The 22,393-nt window shown below is 68.0% G+C and overlaps 3 protein-coding genes across 10 annotated transcripts; 1 reads left to right on the top strand and 2 right to left on the bottom strand.

Moving 5' to 3' along the window:
- Positions 1-1,932: 1,932 nt before the first annotated feature.
- Positions 1,933-6,290, bottom strand: HSD17B8 (hydroxysteroid 17-beta dehydrogenase 8). The gene is given in 10 exon segments (XM_072848039.1): positions 1,933-2,013; positions 2,560-2,634; positions 2,749-2,791; positions 2,893-2,977; positions 3,069-3,154; positions 3,276-3,371; positions 5,121-5,151; positions 5,153-5,235; positions 5,327-5,553; positions 6,235-6,290. Coding segments are annotated over 10 exon segments (789 nt in total). The 5' UTR covers positions 6,281-6,290; the 3' UTR covers positions 1,933-1,996.
- A 204-nt stretch (positions 6,291-6,494) lies between these two features.
- SLC39A7 (solute carrier family 39 member 7) lies at positions 6,495-13,326 on the bottom strand. 5 transcript variants are annotated; one of them, XM_072847939.1, is made up of 8 exons: positions 13,234-13,326; positions 12,100-12,747; positions 11,814-11,982; positions 11,638-11,709; positions 11,431-11,553; positions 11,219-11,350; positions 9,903-10,099; positions 6,495-7,091 (listed from the first exon to the last, which is right to left on the bottom strand). In XM_072847939.1, the coding sequence occupies exons 2-8, from the start codon at positions 12,709-12,711 to the stop codon at positions 6,840-6,842; spliced, it is 1,557 nt and encodes a 518-aa protein (XP_072704040.1). In that variant the 5' UTR covers positions 12,712-12,747; positions 13,234-13,326; the 3' UTR covers positions 6,495-6,839. The 5 variants fall into 5 exon arrangements, with proteins under 5 accessions (XP_072704040.1, XP_072704041.1, XP_072704039.1 ...); XM_072847940.1 differs by having other exon boundaries at positions 13,253-13,324; XM_072847938.1 differs by lacking the exon at positions 13,234-13,326 and adding an exon at positions 12,940-12,959.
- Positions 13,327-13,443: 117 nt separating this feature from the next.
- RXRB (retinoid X receptor beta) lies at positions 13,444-21,804 on the top strand. Of its 4 annotated transcripts, none has more exons than XM_072847987.1 (10): positions 13,444-13,592; positions 14,770-14,866; positions 15,028-15,140; positions 18,924-19,103; positions 19,210-19,373; positions 19,500-19,629; positions 20,864-20,996; positions 21,098-21,189; positions 21,284-21,389; positions 21,463-21,804. In XM_072847987.1, the coding sequence occupies exons 1-10, from the start codon at positions 13,574-13,576 to the stop codon at positions 21,608-21,610; spliced, it is 1,182 nt and encodes a 393-aa protein (XP_072704088.1). In that variant the 5' UTR covers positions 13,444-13,573; the 3' UTR covers positions 21,611-21,804. The 4 variants fall into 4 exon arrangements, with proteins under 4 accessions (XP_072704088.1, XP_072704087.1, XP_072704086.1 ...); XM_072847986.1 differs by having other exon boundaries at positions 13,458-13,592; positions 14,649-14,866; positions 14,987-15,140; positions 19,530-19,629; XM_072847985.1 differs by having other exon boundaries at positions 13,460-13,592; positions 14,649-14,866; positions 14,987-15,140.
- The last annotated feature ends 589 nt before the right edge of the window (positions 21,805-22,393 follow it).

Genomic DNA, 22,393 nt, shown 5'->3' with positions numbered 1-22,393 from the left:
CCGGTACCCGGTACCCCCCGGTGCTGCCCGGTGTCGGTAGGAGCCCCGGCTCTACTCCCCCCCGGTGCCGGTAGGAGCCCCGGCTCTGCACCCTCGGTGCCCCCCGGTGCCGCCCGGTGCCCCCGGTGCCCCGCGTCGGGAGGAGGCCCGGCTCCGCCCCCGGTGCCGCCCGGTGCCCCCGGTGCCCGGTGTCGGTAGGAGCCCCGGCTCACGACGTCCACACCCAACTCTCGGCCGCCCACACAAGAATTGCGTTTGGACAATCACGAGCCGGTGCTCGGGGGGGGGCACCGGGACCCCCGGGACCCCCGGGACCCCCGGGACCGGGGCCGCCCCGTGCAGCCGGAGCCCGAACCGTGCGGGGCAGCCCCGCCGGGATCGCTCCTTCCCGTCGTGGCCGGTGGTGACACGCGTGGGGTGGTCGCGGAGTGGCGGAGGTAGGGGGGGGATGCCCGGGGGGCGCAGCCGGTGGCGGCGGGTGCGGGAGGGGAACCGGGAAGGGGCGACGCGGGGGTCCGGGGTTCATGGGGGACCGGGTCGGGATCTCGCGGGGAGTGGGTCGGGGCAACCGGGAGGGTCCGGGATCCACCGGGGAGCGGCGCCGGGTTCACCGGGTCCGAGTCGGGGCATCCCGGGGGGGTCCGGGATCCACCGGGGACCGGGTGGGGGCAACCGGGAGGGTCCGGGATCCACCGGGGAGCGGCGCCGGGTCCACCGGGTCCGAGTCGGGGCATCCCGGGGGGGTCCAGGGTCCACCGGGGACCGGGTGGGGGCAACCGGGAGGGTCCGGGATCCACCGGGGAGCGGCGCCGGGTCCACCGGGTCCGAGTCAGGGCATCCCGGGGGTCCAGGGTCCACCGGGGACGGGGTGGGGGCAACCGGGAGGGTCCGGGATCCACCGGGGAGCGGCTCCGGGTCCACCGGGTCCGAGTCGGGGCATCCCGGGGGTCCGGGATCCACCGGGGACCGGGTCGGGGCAACCGGGAGGGTCCGGGATCCACCGGGGAGCGGCGCCGGGTCCACCGGGTCCGAGTTGGGGCACCCCGGGGGGGTCCGGGATCCACCGGGGACCGGGTGGGGGCAACCGGGAGGGTCCGGGATCCACCGGGTCCGAGTCGGGGCATCCCGGGGGGGGTCCAGGGTCCACCGGGGAGCCCCCCCGCCTCCACCGGGACCCCGCCCCCCCCCGGTGCCCCCCTCCCGCCACCTCCCCCCTCCCGCGACCACCCACGGGGTGTCCCGTGTCCCCGTGTCCCCCCCCGCCGTTCCCCCTCCCGGCCCGGTTCGCCCCCTCTAACCCCGCTGTCCCGAGCGCTCCCTCCGGCCCGGCCCCGCCGCTCCCGCTCGCCCGCCGGCCGGTAATGGCGGAGGACGGCGGGGCACAAAGCCGGGGCCGGCCCCCGGGTGGGGGCCACCCAGCGCGGGGACCCCCGGGACCCCCGGCCCCCCCCCCCAAGCCCCGGTTGGCCCGAGTGACGGGGACCTGAATGGGCGGCATCTCCCCGGCCCCACCGGGCGCCGGCTTCAAACGGGGCCCCGCCCCTCCCCCGCCCCCGCCCCTCCCCCGCCCCTCCCCGCCCCCATTGTCCCCGGGCCCCAGCGCGGGGGAGGGGGGAGGAAACTGAGGCAGGGCGGGGGACACGGGCGTGGGGACCCCCCTTGTCACCTCCACCCCCGAGACCCCCTTGTCACCCCACGCAGGACAGGGGACCCAGGCGGTGGGGTGGGGGACCCCCTTATCACCCCCCTTGTTACCCCCCTTGCACCCCCTTGTCACCTCCACCCCCGAGACCTCCCTTGTGACCCCACGCAGGACAGGGGACCCAGGCATCCACGTGGGGACCCCCTTGTCACCCCCTTGTCACCCCCCTTGTCACCCCACGCAGGACAGGGGACCCAAGCGCCCGGGGGGGGAGCAGAGGCAGCGCCAGCTGGGGGGGGCTTCACCCCGTTTATTTTGGGGGGTGACACGAGTGGGGGGACACGGAGGGATCCGTCACATGAAGAGTCCCCTGAAACGAGAGAGAGAGGGTGGGGACGGGGACACCGCGGGGGGCAGGGGGACACGGGGGACAGGGACACGGGGGACATGGGGACACTGGGGGGTGTGGGGACGGGGACATGGGGGACAGGGACACGGGGGGACATGGGGACATTGGGGGGTGTGGGGATGGGGACATGGGGGACAGGGACACGGGGGGACATGGGGACATTGGGGGGTGTGGGGATGGGGACACGGGGGACAGGGACACGGGGGACATGGGGACACTGGGGGGACATGGGGACCCTGTGGAGATGGGGACATGGGGGGACAGGGACATGGTGGGGACACTGGGGGGACACAGGACAGGGACATTGTGGGGGGACAGGGACACGGGGGGACACGACCCAGAGGGATCCTGGTGGGGGACAAAGGGACAACAGGGACCCAGTGGCAGCGGGGGACAGGGAGGGGACCCCAGTGGGGACAGGGACACTGGGCGGGAGGGGGTGACAAGGACCGGAGGGGGACCCCAAGGGGGACAGGGACAGCGGGGGGGGGTGGCAGCAGGTCCCCACCTGTCACCTCCACGCTGGCCCCCGTGATGTAGCTGCTCTCCTCCGACGCCAGGAAGGCGCAGACGTCCGCCACGTCTGGGGGGGGACACACGGTGACACCCAGGGGACCGTCCTGTCCCCAGTGTCCCCACCCCATGTCCCCAAGTGTCTGTGTGTCCGTGTCCCCCCCCCCGCCATGTCCCCACTCACCCTGCGGGTCCCCGAGGCGTCCCAGCGGCACCATCCCTGCAAACTTAAGGCGGGACAGCGTCACCCCACGGGTGTCCCTTTGTCCCCAAGTGTCCCCTCCTCCTGTCCCCAAGTGTCCCCTCCCCGTGTCACCCCCCCCATTACCTTCTCCAACACCTTGGGGGGCACCTTGTCCGTCATGGGGGTGACAATAAAACCCGGCAGCACCGCGTTGCACCGGATCCCGAACCTGGGGGGGGGGACAGGGAGGTGACACGTGGGGCTGGGGGTGTCCCCCCCACTCGTGTCCCTTGTCCCCACCGTGTCCCCATGTCCCCTACCTGGCCAGCTCCTTGGCGCAGCTCCGGGTCAGTCCCTCCACCCCGGCCTTGGACGCCGCGTAGTTGGCCTGGCCCAGGTTGCCCACCTTGGGGGGGGGGGGTGACACGAGTGGGGTGACACGAGTGGGGTGACAGGAGTGGGGGGGGGGTGACAGGGGTGGGGGGGGGTGACCCCCGTGTCCCCGACACCCCCCCGCCGCTGCCCACCTTGCCCACGATGCTGCCCACGTGGATGATGGAGCCACCGGGAGCCCCCGTGGCCACCAGGGCCCGGGCCACCGCCTGCGTCACCAGGAAGGTCCCCTGGGGGGGACACGACACGGGGCCGTGGGGACGTGTCCCCCTCTGTGTCCCCCACATGTCCCTCAAGGTCCCCATGTCCTGCCACGTCGCCCCGTCCCGAATGTCCCCCGAAGTCGCCGTGTCCCCTCATGATGTCCCCATGTGCCCCCGGTCCCAAATGTCCCCCCATGTCCCCCCATCCCCTCGTGTCCCCCTTCATGTCCTCCAGTGTCCCCCATGTCCCCCCACTCCCATATGTCCCCCATGTCCCTGTGTCCCCCTTCATGTCCCCATGTCCCCCCCCCCGTCCCCTGGTCCCAAATGTCCCCCCAAGTCCCCATGTCCCCGTGCCCCTCTTCATGTCCCCATAACCCTCCATGTCCCCCCAAGTCCCCATGTCCCCCCTCGTCCCTCCATGATGTCCCCATGTCCCCCAGTCCCAAATGTCCCCCGTGATGTCCCCATGTCCCTCTTCATGTCCCCGTGTCCCACAATGTCCCCCATGTCCCCATGTCCCCGTGTCCCCCTTCGTGTCCCCATGTTCCCCGCCATCCCCCGGTCCCAAATGTCCCCCAAGTCCCCATGTCCCCCCATCCCCCGGTCCCAAATGTCCCCCCAAGTCCCCATGTCCCCCCATGTCCCTGTGTCCCCCTTCATGTCCCCATGTCCCCCCATCCCCCCAGTCCCAAATGTCCCCCCAAGTCCCCATGTCCCCGTGCCCCTCTTCATGTCCCCATATCCCTCCATGTCCCCCAAGTCCCCATGTCCCCCTCGTCCCTCCATGATGTCCCCATGTCCCCCAGTCCCAAATGTCCCCCATGATGTCCCCATGTCCCTCTTCATGTCCCCGTGTCCCACAATGTCCCCCATGTCCCCATGTCCCCGTGTCCCCCTTCGTGTCCCCATGTTCCCCGCCATCCCCCCGGTCCCAAATGTCCCCCAAGTCCCCATGTCCCCATGCCCCTCTTCATGTCCCCATGTCCCCCCACTCCCAAATGTCCCCCAAGTCCCCATATGTCCCCATGTCCCCCATGACGTCCCCATGTCCCCCATGTCCCTCTGTCCCCCACGTCCTCATGTCCCCCATTCCCAAATGTCCCATGTCCCCATGTCCTTCCTCGTGTCCCCATGTCCCCCCACTCCACACGTCCATCCAAGTCCCCATGTCCCCCAATGTCACCCTGTCCCCATCCCTGTGGCCCCCCACCCCCGTGGCCCCCCATGTCCCCCTTCATGTCCCCCTGTCCCCCATGTCCCCCAGTCCCACGTCCCCAAGTCCCCATATGTCCCCATGTCCCTGTGTCCCCCTTCATGTCCCCATGTCCCCCCCATCCCCCCGGTCCCAAATGTCCCCCAAGTCCCCATGTCCCCGTGTCCCCCCATGTCCCTGTGTCCCCCTTCATGTCCCCATGTCCCCCCATCCCCCGGTCCCAAATGTCCCCCAAGTCCCCATGTCCCCCTCGTCCCTCCATGATGTCCCCATGTCCCCCCAGTCCCAAATGTCCCCCATGATGTCCCCATGTCCCCTTCATGTCCCCGTGTCCCACAATGTCCCCCATGTCCCCCCATCCCCGTGTCCCCCTTCGTGTCCCCATGTCCCCCCATCCCCCGGTCCCAAATGTCCCCCCAAGTCCCCATGTCCCCCCATCCCCCCGGTCCCAAATGTCCCCCCAAGTCCCCTGTCCCCGTGTCCCCCACGCCCCCATGTCCCCCTGTCCCCGTGTCCCCCACGCCCCCGTGTCCCCCGATGTCCCCGTGTCCCCCCCGTACCGTCAGGTTGACCCCCAGCACCTCCCGGAAGTCCCCTCCCCAGCCGCAGCAGGAACTCGTCCCGGGTGATGCCCGCGCACCCCACGCAGATGCTGGGGGGGACCCCAAAATGCTCCTGGAACACGAGTGGGGGGAGGGGCGTGGGCGTGGGGGGAGGGGCGCAGGGGCCACCCCAGGTCCCCACTCAAGGGAAGTGGGGGGGTTACCTGGACGCGGGCCAGCAGCCGGGTGACGCTGGGGGCCGAGGCCACGTCCACCCCGAAAGCGGCGTGGGGCTGGGGGGGGTCCCCACCCCCCGCGTGGGGTCCCCCCCCCGCGTGGAGCCCCCCCACCGTGTCCCCCGCCCCCTCCTCGTCCCGGTCGGCCACGGCCAGGCGGGCGCCTTCCCGCGCCAGGCGGGCGCAGACGGCTCGGCCGATGCCGCTGGCACCTCCTGTGGCAGCGGGGGAGGGGGCGTCACGCGTGGGGGAGGGGGTCACGCGTGGGGGAGGGGTCGCGCGTGGGGTGGTCCCCGGGGCACCCCACTCTGGGACACCCCCCCCCCCCCCGTATCAGCCACCCACCCCGTATGGCACAAGGGATCGTGTCCCCACTCCAAGTGTCACCCGTGGGGGTCTCTCACTCCCCCCCACACCAAGTGTCACCCGTGGGGTCTGTCACCCCCCTCCTCCTAGTGCCACCCGTGGGATCTGTCACCCCCTCCAGTGCCACCCATGGAGTCTGTCACGCCCCATCCCCACCTCGAGTGCCACCCGTGGGGTCTGTCCCCTCATGTCACGGGGTGTCCCCCCCAGGGTCCTCCCGTGGGCTGTCACGCCCCCCGCGTGTCACACGGGACTGTCGTCGTGTGTGTGTGTTGTCCCCCCCCCGGCTCTGCCACCCCCTTACGTGTCCCCGGGATCCCCCACCCGGGTTACGTCACCCCGCCACGTCACAGGGGACCGTATTCCCCCACGCGTGGGGCCCGTCACCCCTCCCCGTGGGGCCCCGTCACCCGCCCCACGCATCGCGGGACACCCCCTCCCCCGCAGCGTGGCCCCCGCGTCCCCACCCCACTCCACGTCACGCGGGACCCCGCCCCACGTGGCTCGTGTCCCCCCCACGTCACGGCCACCTGTGACCAGCGCCAGCGCCCCGCCGAGGCGCCCGGCCGAGGCCATGGCGGCACCGGAAGTGACCAACGAGTTGCAGCGGGGAGGGCGCCGTGCGCCGCCGCTCTACCCCCGCTCTATGGTAAGTCCTCCAAGCATCCTTTTCTGGTGGGGTTTTTTTTTTTTTCCGCCGCTTTTTGCGTGGGTTTTGGACCCACCCGCACACCCGGATCCCCCGTGGGCCCTGGACACCTGGGTCCCCTCAGGGCCCCACTGCCTCATCTCAGCCTTTACTCTTTAATTAATCAAAGCCACAATCCGCTACAGTCGTTAAAAAAAACCCCACCCAACACCCCAAAACCCGCCCGGCAAGAGGTCACCCACAGCCCGGACGCCTTGGTCTCCCCGTGTCACCCCCCCCTTGGTCCCCACCGCCGGAGCTGCCCCCTCCCAAATCACAGGGAGTCCCCCCACCCCCCAAATTGGGGACCCACAGGACCCCCCACTTTGGTCCAGAGACCCGGGGGGTGTCTGGGTAAACACAGCTCCCCCCGCCCCCCAGAAGGACAAGCCCCCAAAATGGGGCACACAGAGGGGTTGAGGACACCCCCTACCCCCCCAGGGTCCCCTACTCGTAGTGAGCGATGGCCACCATCATGGCGACGCCGGCCAGCAGCCCCAGGACCTGGAAGAGGGACTGGAGGGGTCCCGCGTCCCGCAGCAGCTCGGGGATGACGGAGACGGTGCCCACGTAGATGAAGCCGCCGGCGGTGAAGGGCAGGACCCCCAGCGTGGCCGCCTCGCCCGCTCCCTCCGCCAGCAGCGAGCAGGCGGCCCCGGCCACCGCTCCCAGCGCCGTCACCAGCTGTAGCCGCATGGCCTGGGGAGCAGGACGGGGTTGGGGACGGTGGCACCTTCGGGGGACAGCGCCGGGCAGAGATGGGGCTCCCTACCGACGCTGGGCACCGGGGGGGACTGGGGACACTGGGGACACTGGGGAAACTTCAGGACACCAGGGGTACTGTGGTCACTGGGGACAACATGGTCACCAAGGACACTGGGAGTACTGGGGGCACTTTGGGGCACCAGGGGTACCACAGTCACCGGGGGTACTGGGGACACTGGGGGCACTTTGGGGCACCAGAGGTACCACGGTCACTGGGGTACTGGGGACCCTGGGGGCACTTTGGGGCACCAGAGGCACTTGGGGTACTGTGGTCACTGGGGACACTGGGTGTACTGGGGGCACTTTGGGGCACCAGGGGCACTGGGGTCACTGGGGACACCATGGTCACTGGGGGTATTGGGGACACTATGGTGACCGGAGGTACGGGGTCACGGGGAGCAGCGGGGGATTGGGGTACTGGGGACACTGTGGTCACTGTATGTACTGGGGACACTGGGGGTACCATGGTCACCAGGAGCACTAAGAGTACTGGGGACACCGTGGTCTCTGGGGACACCGTGGTCACTGGACTCACTGGGGGCACTGGGGGTATTGGGGACACCATGGTCACTGGACTCACTAGGGGCACTGGAGTCACTGGGGGCACTGGGGGTACTGGGGACACAGGGGACACTGTGGTCACTGGACTCACTGGGGGCACTGGTGGTACCGTGGTCACCAGGGGCACTGAGGGTACTGGGGACACTGGGGTCACTGGAGTCACCAGGGGCACCTAGAGTACTGGGGACACTGGGGGTACTGGGGACACCGCGGTCTCTGGGGACACTGGGGTCACTGGAGTCACCGGTGGCACTGGGGTCACTGGATTCACTGGGGGTACCGTGGCCACCAGGGGCAGTGAGGGTAGTGGGGCCACGGGGGACACCGTGGTCTCTGGGGACACTGTGGGCACTGGATTCACTGGGGGCACTGAGGGTACCGTGGTCACCAGGGGCACCTAGAGTACTGGGGACATCGTGGTCACTGGACTCACTGGGGTCACCAGGGGCACTGGGGGTACTGGGGACACTGTGGTCACTGGACTCACTGGGGTCACCGGGGGCAGTGGGGATACTGGGGACACTGTGGTCACTGGACTCACTGGGGACATGGGGGACACTGTGGTCTCTGGGGACACTGTGGGCACTGGATTCACTGGGGGCACTGGGGGTACCATGGTCACCAGAGGCACTGAGGTACTGAGGACACCGTGGTCACTGGACTCACTGGGGTCACTGGGGGTACTGGGGACATGGGGGACACCGTGGTCACTGGACTCACTGGGGTCACTGGGGGTACTGGGGACATGGGGGACACCGTGGTCACTGGATTCACTGGGGGCACTGGGGGTACCATGGTCACCAGGGGCACTGGGGGTATGGGGGACACCGTGGTCACTGGACTCACTGTGGGCATTGGATTCACTGGGGGCACTGGATTCACTGGGGTCACTGGGCATACTGGGGACACCGTGGTCACTGGATTCACTGGGGTCACTGGGGATACTGGGGACACCGTGGTCACTGGACTCACTGTGGGCATTGGATTCACTGAGGGCACTGGATTCACTGGGGGCACTGGATCCAGGGGGGATACGGGGGACACTGTGGTCACTGGACTCACTGGTGTCACTGGGGACACCATGGTCACTGGACTCACTGGGGTCACCGGGGGCAGTGGGGACACTGGGGACACCGTGGTCACTGGACTCACTGGGGTCACCGGGGGCAGTGGGGATACTGGGGACACTGTGGGCACTGGATTCACTGGGGGCACTGGGGGTACCGTGGTCACCAGAGGCACTGAGGTACTGAGGACACCGTGGTCACTGGACTCACTGGGGTCACTGGGGGTACTGGGGACATGGGGGACACCGTGGTCACTGGACTCACTGTGGGCATTGGATTCACTGGGGGCACTGGATTCACTGGGGTCACTGGGGATACTGGGGACACCGTGGTCACTGGACTCACTGTGGGCATTGGATTCACTGGGGGCACTGGATTCACTGGACTCACTGTGGTCACCGGGGATACTGGGGACACCGTGGTCACTGGACTCACTGGTGTCACTGGGGACACCGTGGTCACTGGACTCACTGGGGTCACCGGGGGCAGTGGGGATACTGGGGACACCGTGGTCACTGGACTCACTGTGGGCACTGGATTCACTGGGGGCACTGGGGGTACCATGGTCACCAGGGGCACTGGGGGTACGGGGGATACCGTGGTCACTGGACTCACTGTGGGCATTGGATTCACTGGGGGCACTGGATTCACTGGGGGCACTGGGCATACTGGGGACACCGTGGTCACTGGATTCACTGGGGTCACTGGGGATACTGGGGACACTGTGGTCACTGGACTCACTGTGGGCATTGGATTCACTGAGGGCACTGGATTCACTGGGGGCACTGGATTCACTGGGGATACTGGGGACACCGTGGTCACTGGACTCACTGTGGGCATTGGATTCACTGAGGGCACTGGATTCACTGGGGGCACTGGATTCACTGGGGGCACTGGGGACACTGTGGTCACTGGACTCACTGGTGTCACTGGGGACACCATGGTCACTGGACTCACTGGGGTCACCGGGGGCAGTGGGGACTCTGGGGACACCGTGGTCACTGGACTCACTGGGGTCACCGGGGGCAGTGGGGATACCGGGCACACCGTGGTCACCGGTGGCACGGGGGGCACTGGGGACACCGTGGTCACAGGTGGCACGGGGCGGCCTCCTCACCTTGCGCTTGCTGCAGCCCGACTGGACGAGGATGGCGAAGTCGCCCACCTCGTGGGGCAGCTCGTGCAGCAGCACCGTCACCGCCGTCACCGTCCCCAGGCCGGGCCCCGCCAGGAAGGAGGCGCCGATGGCCAGCCCGTCGGTGAAGTTGTGCGCCACGTCGGCCGCCAGGTTCAGGTACCCCGACACCTCCATGGCTGCGGGGACGGCGGGCGGGGGACGCGTCAGCGCCTGCCACCCCCCCGATGTCCCCGCCCCTCCCCGGTGTCCCCTCCGGCCCTTGCCCCGTGGGGTCCCTGTCCCCTTTCAGGGTCTCAGCTACCCCCTCCCAGTGTCCCTGTCCCCTTTGGGGTCCCCCGTGTCCCCTCCAGAGCCCCTTCCCGTCCCTGTCACCCCCCTTCACTGTCCCTGTCCCCTTTGGGGCCCCCTCCAGTCCCTGCCACCCCCCCCCAGTGTCCCTGTCCCCCTTGGGGTCCCCGTGTCCCCTCCAGAGCCCCCCACATCCTTGCCACCCCCTTTATTGTCCCTGTCCCCATTAGGGTCCCCGTGTCCCCTCCAGAGCCCCCTCCAGTCCCTGACACCCCCCGCAGTGTCCCTGTCCCCTTTGGGGTCCCCGTGTCCCCTCCAGAGCCCCCCAGTGTCCCTGTCCCCCTTGGGGTCCCCATGCCCCCCATCTGTCCCCAATGCGGTCCCCTGCCCCCCCACAGTGTCCCCATCCCCCTTGGGGTCCCCCCAGTCCTTGTCACCCCTCCCAGTGTCCCTGTCCCCCTTGGGGTCCCCATGCCCCCCATCTGTCCCCAACGCGGTCCCCTGCCCCCCCCCAGTGTCCCCATCCCCTTGGGGTCCCCATGTCCCCTCCAGCCCCTCTCACCCCCCCACAGTGTCCCTGTCCCCCTTGGGGTCCCCATGTCCCCATCTGTCCCCAATGCGGTCCCCTGCCCCTCCCCAGTGTCCCCATCCCCCTTGGGGTCCCCCCAGTCCTTGTCACCCCCCCCAGTGTCCCTGTCCCCCTTGGGGTCCCCATGCCCCCCATCTGTCCCCAACGCGGTCCCCTGCCCCCCACAGTGTCCCCATCCCCCTTGGGGTCCCCACCAGTCCTTGTCACCCCCCCCCAGTGTCCCTGTCCCCATTGGGGTCCCCCATGCCCCCCATCTGTCCCCAACGCGGTCCCCTGCCCCCCCACAGTGTCCCCATCCCCCTTGGGGTCCCCCACCAGTCCTTGTCACCCCCACCGGTGTCCCTGTCCCCATCGGGGTCCCTCATGCCCCCCATCCCTGTCCCCCGTGTCCCCCCCAGCGTCCCCGTGTCCCCCGTACCCGACTCCTCCGCCGCCTTCCCCGCCGGCCGGCTCTTGCCGCGGTGGCCTTTGGTGGCCGTCCTCTCCCGCCGCCCCGCCGCCGCCCCCGGCTCCTCCTCACCTTCGCTGGAGCTGCTCTTGGCCTTGACCCCTGCGGAGGGGGACAACGGGGGTGGCGTCAGCGTCCCCCTCCAAACCTTCCTGTCACCCCCTCACGGGGACGTGACCTACCGTGGCCGTGGCCGTGGCCGTGGCCACCCTTGGCGTGCCGGACGAAGGTCTCCACCACCAGGAAGGCCACGATGCCGGCCAGCACCCACATCCCCACCGTCAGCATGCGGGCGTGCTCCTGGCCTGCGCGAGGGGGACACGGTGAGCGGTGGCACTGTCCCCTCGGTGTCCCCCCCATGGTCACACACCCCACCCCAAGCGTCCTACCGTGGTGCGAGTGGCCGTGGCCGCCCGGCTCGGCGTGCGCGTGGCCGCCCTCGCCGTGATGCGCGTGAGGCGCTGCGGGGACGTCAAAAAACAAAACAAAACCAAAAAAAAAAGCGATGGTGAGCGCCACCCACGTCCCCGCTGTCCCCAAGGCGGGCGGGGGGACACGCACTCACCGAGGGCGTGGGGGATGAGGTGGAGGAAGGCGTCCCCCAGCAGCCCCCCCGCCGCGAAGCTGAGGAGCAGCTTGAGGAGCGCTTGGTGCCGGGGGGCGTTGGATTCCACCGGGATGAGGAAGAGGACGAGGTACGGGGCGGCGCTGATCACCAGGGTGGCCGCCATCGTCTGCGTGACACACGGAGGGGATCACGGGGCGTCCCTCCCCCCGCCCTGCAATGTCCCCAGGGGGGTCCTCAGGTTGGGGGGGGGGACGACACACACACACGGACATGACACACTCACGTGTATCCAGAGCGTCACCGTGTCCGGCCGCGGCGGCGGTTTGGAGGGATCTGGGGGGAAACGCTCGTGCGAGGGGCTGCAGGGGCCGGGGTGGGCGTCCTCGTGCGAGTGGCCGTGGCCACGGTGTGAGTCCTCGTGCGAGTGGCCGTGATGCCCGTGGTACATGCCCTCGTGCGAGTGGCCGTGGCCATGGTGCGGGTCCTCGTGCGAGTGGCCGTGATGCCCGTGGTACATGCCCTCGTGCGAGTGGCCGTGGCCATGGTACAGGTCCTCGTGCGAGTGGCCGTGGCCATGGTACATGCCCTCGTGCGAGTGGCCGTGGTGTAGGTCCTCGTGCGAGTGGCCGTGGCCATGGTACAGGTCCTCGTGCGAGTGGCCATGCCCGTGGTACATGCCCTCGTGCGAGTGGCCGTGCCCGTGGTGTGGGTCCTCGTGCGAGTGGCCGTGCCCGTGGTGCGGGTCCTCGTGCAAGTGGCCGTGGCCATGGTGCAGGTCCTCGTGCGAGTGGCCGCCCTCGTGCGAGGCGGCGGGGGCCGGCAGCAGGCAGAAGAGCAGCATGGCGGCGGCGGTGAGGGCAGCGCCGAGTCCCCGCGTCCGGGCGGCCGCCGCCATCGCCCCGGTGAGGGGAGACGGGTCAGCCAACGGCTCCTACCATAGAGATGAAAGGATGAGTGTCTAGACAAGCCCCATGGCTCCCAAGGGGGGGGGGAATCATAGAAACAGAGCCTAGAGTGGCGGCCTCGGTTGTGCCATAGAGTGGTGACATGGGGGGCTAGAGCGGCCCTCATGGGCCATACCATAGAGATAAAGATGAGACAGAGTGGCACCAACCAACCCTACCATAGAGACGAAGGGATGAGGGTCCAGAGCGCCCCCCCCACCCCTCCCGGAGCACCATAGAGATGCGGAAGAGGGGGCCTGAGCGGTCACCCCTCAGACGCAGGGAGGAGGGAGTAGAGCGGCGGGAGGCGCGGAGCCATAGAGACGGCGGCGCGCTCAACCAGAGCGGCACCGACCGCCATAGAGAGACGGGGCGGGGGAGGTAGAGCGGCCGTGTCCCTCCCGCCCTGCACGGCGGCGGGTGCCCCTCTAGCCGCGTCTCTATGCTCCGCGGTGGGGGGGTGGGGGTCTCACCGTCCGCGCGCTCCGTTACCTCCGGCTCCGGCCCGACGTGGCACCGCGGCCCCGCCCCTTTCCCGCGCGATCTCGCGAGATCCTGCGCAGAAGGGGCGGGGAGGGGGAAGAGCGGGCGGAAGTGCCCGGCGCCAAGATGGCGGCGGCGCCATCTTGACGCCGGGCACGTCTGGGGGAGGTTGTGCTGGGGAAGGGGGGGGGAGAGAGAGCGAGAGAGAGCGGCGGGCGCGGGGGCTGCCGGGAGCGGCGCGGGGCATTGTGGGCCGGTGGGACCGCAGGCGGCGGCGCCTGGAGCAGGCCGAGCCCGGGGGGCCGAGGCCGGAGCCCCCGGCAGCGCGGGATGGGCGACAGCGACCGCGGTCAGCGGGGCTGGGGGTCCCTGCTGGGGGGTGGTCGTGGGGGAGGGGGGCGGCGATGGGGGACTCTGAGGTGGGGGGGGGATGTAAGGGGGTGGGGAGGTGGGGGCAGGGGTTTGGGGGGCCCTGAGGGGGTTGGGGTGCAGAGGGGGTTGGGGGGTGCTTATGGGGCTGGGGGGCTCTGGGGTGATGTTGGGGGCTGGGGGCGCAAAGGGGAGCTCTGGGGGGTGCTTATGGGGTTGGGGGGCCCTGAGGTGCGAAAGGGGGGCTGGGGGGTGCTTATGGGGCTGGGGGGCTCTGGGGTGATGTTGGGGGCTGAGGGTGCAAAATGAGGGGGGTAGCTTATGGGTTTGGGGGGACCCCGAGGTGCAAAGGGGGCTATGGGGGTGCTTATGGGGTTTGGGGGGTCGTGGGGTGGTGTTGGGGGCTGCAAGTATAGAGGGGTTGGGGGGGGAGCCCAGGGGTTTGGAGGGGCCCTGAGGTGATGTTGGGGGCTGTGGGTGCAGAGGGGTCAGTGGGGGGTACTTATGGATTTGGGGGGCTTCTGAGGTGCAAAGGGGGCTTTGGGGGGTGCTTATGGGTTTAGGGGGCCCTGGAGTGATGTTGGGGGCTGCAAATGCAAAGGGGGCTCAGGGGTGCAGCTTACTGATTTGGGGGTGCAAAGCAGGGTTCGGGAAGGTGCTTATGGGTTTGGGGGCCCTGAGGTGATGTTGGGGGCTGCGGGTGCGGGGGGGATGGGAGCCCAGGGGGTTGGTGGGGGCTGGGATGATTTGGGGGCTGCCAGTGCAAAGCAAGGCTGGGGGGGAGGGGAGCAGCTTATGGATTTGAGGGGGGCCCTGGCCTGATGGTGGTGGTGGGGGTCGCAGGTACAAAGGGGGCTGCGGGGAGAAGCCCTTGGATTTGGGGGCCCTGAGGTGGGGGTTTCTCATGGGGGCGGGGGGGGGTCGGGCTTTGTGGCCGCCCCAGGGCTCGACCCACGAGGAGAGCGGGGCTGTCGGGGTCGGCGATGGAATTGGGGTCCCTCACCACCCCCATGCCCCTCCCCCCTGCCCCCCCCAGACTGCCGGAGCCCCGACAGCTCATCCCTGAGCGCCTCCCCCCCCGGAGCCGTCGGCCCCCTCCACCACCCCTCCATGATCGGCTCGGCCATGACCTCCTCCCTCAACTCCCCCGTCGCCAGCCTGGGCTCCCCCTTCCCCGTCATCAGCTCCTCCATGGGCTCCCCGGGGCTCCCCGCCACCCCCGCCATCGCCTACGGCCCCGTCAGCAGCCCCCAGGTAAGGGGGGCAGCCCCCACCCCCCCAAAAATTAAAAAAAAAAAAAAAAGAGGGATTTGGGGTAGGAGAAAGCGGGGAGGGGGCTCCCACCGGCCCTGCCCGCCTCCCCCTTTCTCGCAGATCAACTCCACGGTCAACCTCTCGGGGCTGCACCCCGTTAGCAGCTCGGACGACGTGAAGCCACCTTTGGGGATCCGGGCTGTCCCTTGTCACCCCCACGGTCCCGGCGTCGCCGGCAAACGTCTGTGCGCCATCTGCGGGGACCGCTCCTCAGGTACCCGCGAGCCTGGGGGGCCCTGGGGTGTTTGGGTGCTTTGCGAGGTCCCTGTGGGGACACCGGGGTCTTCTGCGAGGTCCCTGTGGGGACGTCTGGGTCTTCTGTGGGGTCCCTGTGGGGACGTCTGGGTCTTCTGCGGGGTCCCTGTGGGGACATTGAGGGTTTTTGGGGGGGGTCCCCACGAGGCAGCGGGACGCTTAGGTTGTTTTCGGGGTTCCTATGGGGTCCCAAGATGCCCGAGTCCCACCCCGGGGGTCCCTATGGGGCACGGGGACACCGGGGTGTTTTACGGGGGGGGGATCCTACGGGGTGCCAGAACGTCTGGGTGCTTTGTGGGGGTGTTCTGGGGTGTCCCTCCAGGGCACCGGGATGTCTGGGTCCTTCACGGGGGGTCCCTGGGGGGCAGCAGGACGCCTGGGTGCTCTGTGGGGTCCCTATGGGGCATCAGGACACCTGGGTCTTCTGTAAGGTCCCTGTGGGGACGTCGGGGTCTTCTGCGGGGTCCCTGTGGGGACACCTGGATCTTCTGCGAGGTCCCTGTGGGGACACTTCGGTTCTCTGCGGGGTCCCTGTGGGGACGTCGGGGTCTTCTGCGAGGTCCCTGTGGGGACGTCTGGGTCTTCTGCGAGATCCCTGTGGGGACGTCTGGGTCTTCTGCGAGGTCCCTGTGGGGACACTTGGGTTCTCTGCGAGGTCCCTGTGGGGACGTCAGGGTCTTCTGCGGGGTCCCTGTGGGGATGTCGGGGTCTTCTGCGAGGTCCCTGTGGGGACACTTGGGTTCTCTGCGAGGTCCCTGTGGGGACGTCTGGGTCTTCTGCGGGGTCCTTGTGGGGACACTTGGGTTCTCTGCGAGGTCCCTGTGGGGACGTCTGGGTCTTCTGCGGGGTCCCTGTGGGGACGTCTGGGTCTTCTGCGGGGTCCTTGTGGGGACACCGGGGTCTTCTGCGGGGTCCTTGTGGGGACACCTGGATCTTCTGCGGGGTCCCTGTGGGGACACTTGAGTTCTCTGTAAGGTCCCTGTGGGGACGTCTGGGTCCGCTGCGAGGTCCCTGTGGGGACGTCTGGATCTTCGGTGGGGTCCTTATGAGGACATTTGGGTTCTCTGCAACGTCCCTATGGGGACATCTGGATCTTCTGCAGGGTTCTTATGAGGACATCTGGGTCTTCTGCAAGGTCCCTCTGGGGACATTTGGATGTTCTGCGAGGTCACTATGGGGGCACTTGGGTCCCCTGCGGGGTCCCTGTGGGGCACGGGGACACCTGGGTTCTCTGTGAGGTCCCTGCAGGGACGTGTGGGTCTTCTGTGGGGTCCCTACGTGACACCAGGAGCATGGGTCCTCCAGAGTGTCCCTGTGGAGCACGGGGACACCGGGGTCTTCCGTGAAGTCCCTGCGGAGATATCTGGGTCTTTTGTGGGGTCTCTTTGGGGCATGGGGATACTTGGGTTCTCTGTGACGTCCCTTTGGGGACACCTGGGTTTTGTGGGGGTCCCTGCATGACACCCGGAGCCTCGGTCTTCTGCAGGGTCCCTGTGGGGACGCTCGGGTCCTCTGTGAGGTCCCTGTGGGGTCACCTGCGTCCTTTGCGGGGTCTCTATGGGGCACTGGGATACCTTAGTCTCTGTGGGGACGTCTGGGTCTTCTGTGGGGACCCTATGGGGACACTTTGGTCTTTTGTGGGGTTCCTGTGTGACATCAGGTCACCTGAGTCCTCCTTGGGGTTCCTTTGGGGACACCTGGGTCCTCGTGGGGGTCCCTGTGTGACACCGGGATGCCTGGCTTCCCTCTGGGGTGGGATATAGGGGATGGGGACACTTGGGACTTGTTGGGGGTCTCCACGTGACACCGGGACATCTGGGTCCTCCCCGGGGGGGGATATGAGGCATGGGGACACCTGGGTTTTCTTAAGGGTGGGACATAGGGGACAGGGACCCTTGGGTTCTCCCTGAGGTGGGATATGGGGGACGAGGACGCTTGGGTCCACTTTGGGGTGGGATATGGGATATGGGGACACCTGGGTCCTCCTCGGGGTGGAAATACAGGGGACAGGGACGCCTGGGTCGTCCCTGGAATGGGACACGGGATGGGGACACCTCGGTCCTCCTTGGGATGGGCTATGGGGACACCAGGGTTCTGCCTAGGGTGGATGTGGGGAGGGGAACATTTTGGTCCTTCTTGGGGGGGGTATGGGGACACCAGGGTCCTCCCCTGGTGGGACACACGAGATGGGGACATCTCAGTGCTCTTTGGGGTAGGATACGGGAGTATGGGGACATCAGGGTCCTCCCCGTGGTGGGACACACGAGATGGGGACATCTCAGTGCTCTTTGGGGTAGGATACGGGGGTATGGGGACATCAGGGTCCTCCCCGTGGTGGGACACACGAGAGGGGGACATCTCAGTGCTCTTTGGGGTAGGATACGGGGGTATGGGGACATCAGGGTCCTCCCCGTGGTGGGACGCTGGATGGGGACACCTCGGTCCTCTTTGGGGTGGTGTCCTCTCTGGGGTGGGATGTGGGGGACAGGGACACCTGGGTCATCCCTATGGTGGGACACAGAGAATGGGGACATCTTGGTTCTGTTTGGGGTGGGATATGATGTATGGGGACACCTGGGTCCTCCCTGGGGTGGGACACAAGATGGGGACACCTTGGTCCTTTTTGGGATGGGGTACGGGGACAGCTGGGTCCTCCCTGGGGTGGGACACAGGGGACAGGGATACCTGGGTCGTCCCTGTGGTGGGACGCAGAGGATGGGGACACCTTGGTCCTTTTTGGGATGGGGTACGGGGACACCTGGGTCCTCCCTGGGGTGGGACACAGAGGATGGGGACACCTCGGTCCTCCCCGTGGTGGGACGCTGGATGGGGACACCTCAGTCCTCTTTGGGGTGGTGTCCTCCCTGGGGTGGGATATGGGGGACAGGGACACCTGGGTCCTCCCTGTGGTGGGACACAGAGGATGGGGACATCTCGGGTTTGCTTGGGGTGGGCTATGGTGTACGGGGACACCTGGGTCCTCCCTGGGGTGGGACACAGGGGACACGAATGCCTGGGTCCTATCTGAGGGGGGGACACAGGATGAGGACACCTTGGTCCTTTTTGGGATGGGGTATGGGGACACCTGGATCCTCCCTGGGGTGGGATACGGGAGATGGGAACATCTCAGTCTTCTTGGGATGGGGTATGGGGACACCTGGGTCCTCCTTGGGGTGGGACGCAGGGGACAGGGACGCTTGGGTCCTCCCTGGGGTGGGACACAGGGGTCACGAATGCCTGGGTCCTATCTGAGGGGGGGACACAGGATGAGGACACCTTGGTCCTTTTTGGGATGGGGTATGGGGACACCTGGGTCCTCCTTGGGGTGGGACACGGGGGACAGGGACACTTGGGTCCTCCCTGGGGTGGGATACGGGAGATGGGAACATCTCAGTCCTCTTCGGGACGGGGTATGGGGACACCTGGGTCCTCCTTGGGGTGGGACACGGACACCTGGGTCGTCCCTGTGGTGGGACGCAGAGGATGGGGACACCTTGGTCCTTTTTGGGATGGGGTACGGGGACACCAGGGTCCTCCCCGTGGTGGGACAAAGGGACACGAGGCCACCTCGCCCCTCCTCGAGGTGGACCACAGAGGATGACTCCCCCTCCATCCCACCCTGGGACAGAACGCTCAACCCCCCCCCCCCCCACCCGCCTCATCCCTCACCGTGGGGGACGTGTGGGGAGAAACCGGGGGTGGGGTGTCCCACCGCTGACCTCCCCCACCCCCTTCCCCGCAGGGAAGCATTATGGGGTGTACAGCTGCGAAGGTTGCAAAGGCTTCTTCAAACGCACCATCCGCAAAGACCTGACCTACACCTGCCGCGACAACAAGGACTGCGTGGTGGACAAGCGCCAGCGCAACCGCTGCCAGTACTGCCGCTACCAGAAGTGCCTGGCCACCGGCATGAAGCGAGAAGGTAACCGGGAACGTCGCCATAGCGGATAGGAACCCCCCCACCACCCCCACCCCGCGTCCGACACCTCGCCCGCCCCTCACCGCCCTCGCGTGTCCCCCCCCTCCAGCCGTGCAGGAGGAGCGGCAACGGGGGAAGGAGAAGGAAGGCGACGGCGACCTGGGGGCCAACGCCAACGAGGAGATGCCGGTGGAGAAGATTTTGGAAGCCGAATTAGCGGTGGAACAGAAATCGGACCAAAGCGTGGACGGCGCCGGCACCGGGGGTAGCTCGGTGAGTTATTTGGGGAGGGAAAGGGGGAGGGGGGGCACAAGGAGTCCCCCGGGGGGGGCGGGGGGGGCTCCGGGCCACCGCGCTGACCCCTTGACGTGCCATCCCCCCCCCCCAACTACTCATCAGCCCAATGACCCGGTGACCAACATCTGCCAGGCCGCCGACAAGCAGCTCTTCACGCTGGTGGAGTGGGCCAAGAGGATCCCCCATTTCTCCGAGCTGCCCCTGGACGACCAAGTCATCCTGCTACGGGCGGGTGAGGATGGGGGGCTGCCCCACGGCGAAGTGTGTGGGAGGGGAGCGTCCTGGGGGGGCGTTTCCTCCACGGTGGGGATGTCCGGGGGCTCCTGGGGGGTGGATGCCCTGTGGAGGGGTGTTTGCCCCACGGAGGGGGTTTTTGGGGAGCCTCGGGGGGGATGTGTCCTCCAGAGGGGGTGTCTGCCCCACGGAGGGGGGTTTGGGGGTCCACAGAAGGAGATCTGCCCCATGGTGGGAGTATTTGCCCCATGGAGGGGACTTTTTGGGGGCTGCAGGAGGGAGATCTGCCCCACGGAGGAGTTATCCAGGGGGTGTCTGCCCCACGGAGGGGGTTTTTGGGGAGCCTCGGGGGGGGGTGTCCTGCAGAGGGGGTGTCTGCCCCATGGAGGGGTCTTCTGGGGGCTGCAGGAGGAGATCTGCCCCACAGGGGAAATATTTGCCCCATGGAGGGGACTTTTTGGGGGCTGCAGGAGGGAGATCTGCCCCACGGAGGAGTTATCCAGGGGGTGTCTGCCCCACGGAGGGGGTTTTTGGGGATCCACAGGAGGCAGTCTGCCCCACGGGGGGAGCATTTGCCCCATGGAAGGGGCTTTTGGAGGGCTGCAGGAGAAGATCTGCCCCACGGAGGGGGGTTTTTGGGGGTCCACAGAAAGAGATCTGCCCCACGGGGGGAGTATTTGCCCCACAGAGGAGGATTTTGGGGGGCTGCAGGAGGTGATTTACCCCATGGACAGTGTTTTTGGGGAGTCACGTGGGGGACGTGCCCCACGGAGAGGGTGTCCAGGGGGTGTCTGCCCCACGGAGGGGGTGTCTGGGGTCCACGGGAAGGGATCCGCCCCACGACAGCGGCATCTGGGGGTCCAGGAGGGGATTTCCCCACGGAGGGGGAGGATCTGGGGGGCGGCATCTGCCCCACATTGGGGGTGCTCGGGGGCCTGCAGGGGGGCACCTACCCCATGGGAAGGGCGCTGTGGGGTTAGAGGGGCAGCCCGGGGTGGAAGTGGGGTGTCTGCCCTATGGGGAGGGGGCTGAGGGGGGGTTGGGGTACCTGAAGTTATTTGGGGACACCCCCACGGGTGGGAGCAGTGGGGCCACGGGGTGGTTTGGGGTTGGGACAGGGCACCCGGGCTGGGGCAGGCGAGGGGGCGTCAGCCCCACAGCATGGAGGGGGGGGGGGGGCTCAGGATTTTTTTGGGGGGGGGGGGGTCTGGCACCGCGTCCTCCCCCCGCAGGCTGGAACGAGCTGCTCATCGCCTCCTTCTCCCACCGCTCCATCTCCGTCAAGGACGGGATCCTGCTGGCCACCGGCCTCCACGTCCACCGCAACAGCGCCCACAGCGCCGGCGTGGGGGCCATCTTCGATAGGTGAGGACGGGAGGTTTCAGGGTGGGGGGGGGTCCTACTGAGGTTGGGGGCCCCCTCAAATCGCGCTTACATCCCCCTCGCCCCTTTCCCCCCCTCCGCAGGGTGCTGACCGAGCTGGTCTCCAAGATGCGGGACATGCGCATGGATAAGACGGAGCTGGGCTGCCTCCGCGCCATCATCCTCTTCAACCCAGGTACGGCGCTGTCTCGGGGTGGGGGGGGGGCACGCTGGGGACCCCCCCTCACCCTGTTTTGTCCCCATAATCCCCCCCCCCCCACCCCATCCAGATGCCAAGGGACTCTCCAACCCCGGCGAGGTGGAGCTGCTCCGGGAGAAGGTCTACGCTTCCCTCGAGTCCTACTGCAAGCAGAAGTACCCGGAGCAACAGGGCAGGTAGGAGAGGGTTTGGGGGGGTTTGGGGGGGGGGTTGTGTCCCCCTCTCCTAAAACCCCCCGCGTCCCCCCAGGTTCGCCAAGCTGCTCCTCCGCCTCCCGGCCCTGCGTTCCATCGGCCTCAAATGCCTCGAGCACCTCTTCTTCTTCAAGCTCATCGGGGACACCCCCATCGACACCTTCCTCATGGAGATGCTCGAAGCCCCCCACCAGCTCTCCTGAGCCGCCCCCCCCCCCCAAAAAAAAAAAAAAAAATTGGGGGGGAGGGCAGCAGGGCCCCCCCACCCCAAGGGGTCTGGGGTGGGGGGGATCCCTTGTGCCCCCTCCCCACCTCAGGCCCTTGTAAAATAACCCCCCGTCCTGGGGCGCCGGTGCCCATCGTGCCGGGGCGGCTCCCCTGGGGTGGGGGCGGGGGGTGGGGGCAGCCCCCAACACCCCCTAACAGCATGTCCCGGGGCTGGGGGAGGGGGGTCCCCGTTTCCCCCCCCATGCCCCCCCACCACTCAGGCACCCGATAGCACTTTGAATCGCCTCCCACCCCCGACTATGCAGCAGGTACCGGGGCTGGGGGTGGGGGATCCCGGCCACCCCGGGGCCGCTGAGGGAGGGGGCTTTGTTTTTATTGTAGGTCCTACAGCCCCACCACGCCCCTCCCCCATGGTTTTATTTGGCTTTGGCGTTTCCAACACCCCCCCACCCCCCAATCCCCCCCCCACCCCAAACCCGGTCGCTTTGGATTTTCAGTGATTAAAGTTGCTGCTTCTCAGTCACCGAGGGGCTTCGGGGCTTTTTTGGGGACCCCCCACCCACAGGGATCACTGCCACCCACAGGGACCCCCACCCATAAGGGCCCCCTCTTGTACCCCAGAACCCCAAGGGGGTCCCCTCCGACCGTCACCTCCACCCACCACAGCTATTTTTGGGTCAAATCTCCGGCTCCCAAAATAGCCGCCGTGGCCGGGGTTGGCGGGGGGGGACGGGGACGGGACGGGACGGACCTGGAGG

The sequence above is a fragment of the Ciconia boyciana genome, chromosome 29, assembly GCF_034638445.1.
Source record: "Ciconia boyciana chromosome 29, ASM3463844v1, whole genome shotgun sequence".
Classification (NCBI taxonomy): domain Eukaryota; kingdom Metazoa; phylum Chordata; class Aves; order Ciconiiformes; family Ciconiidae; genus Ciconia; species Ciconia boyciana.
Note: the sequence above shows the minus strand (reverse complement) of the source record. Positions and strands in the feature narration are given on the sequence as shown.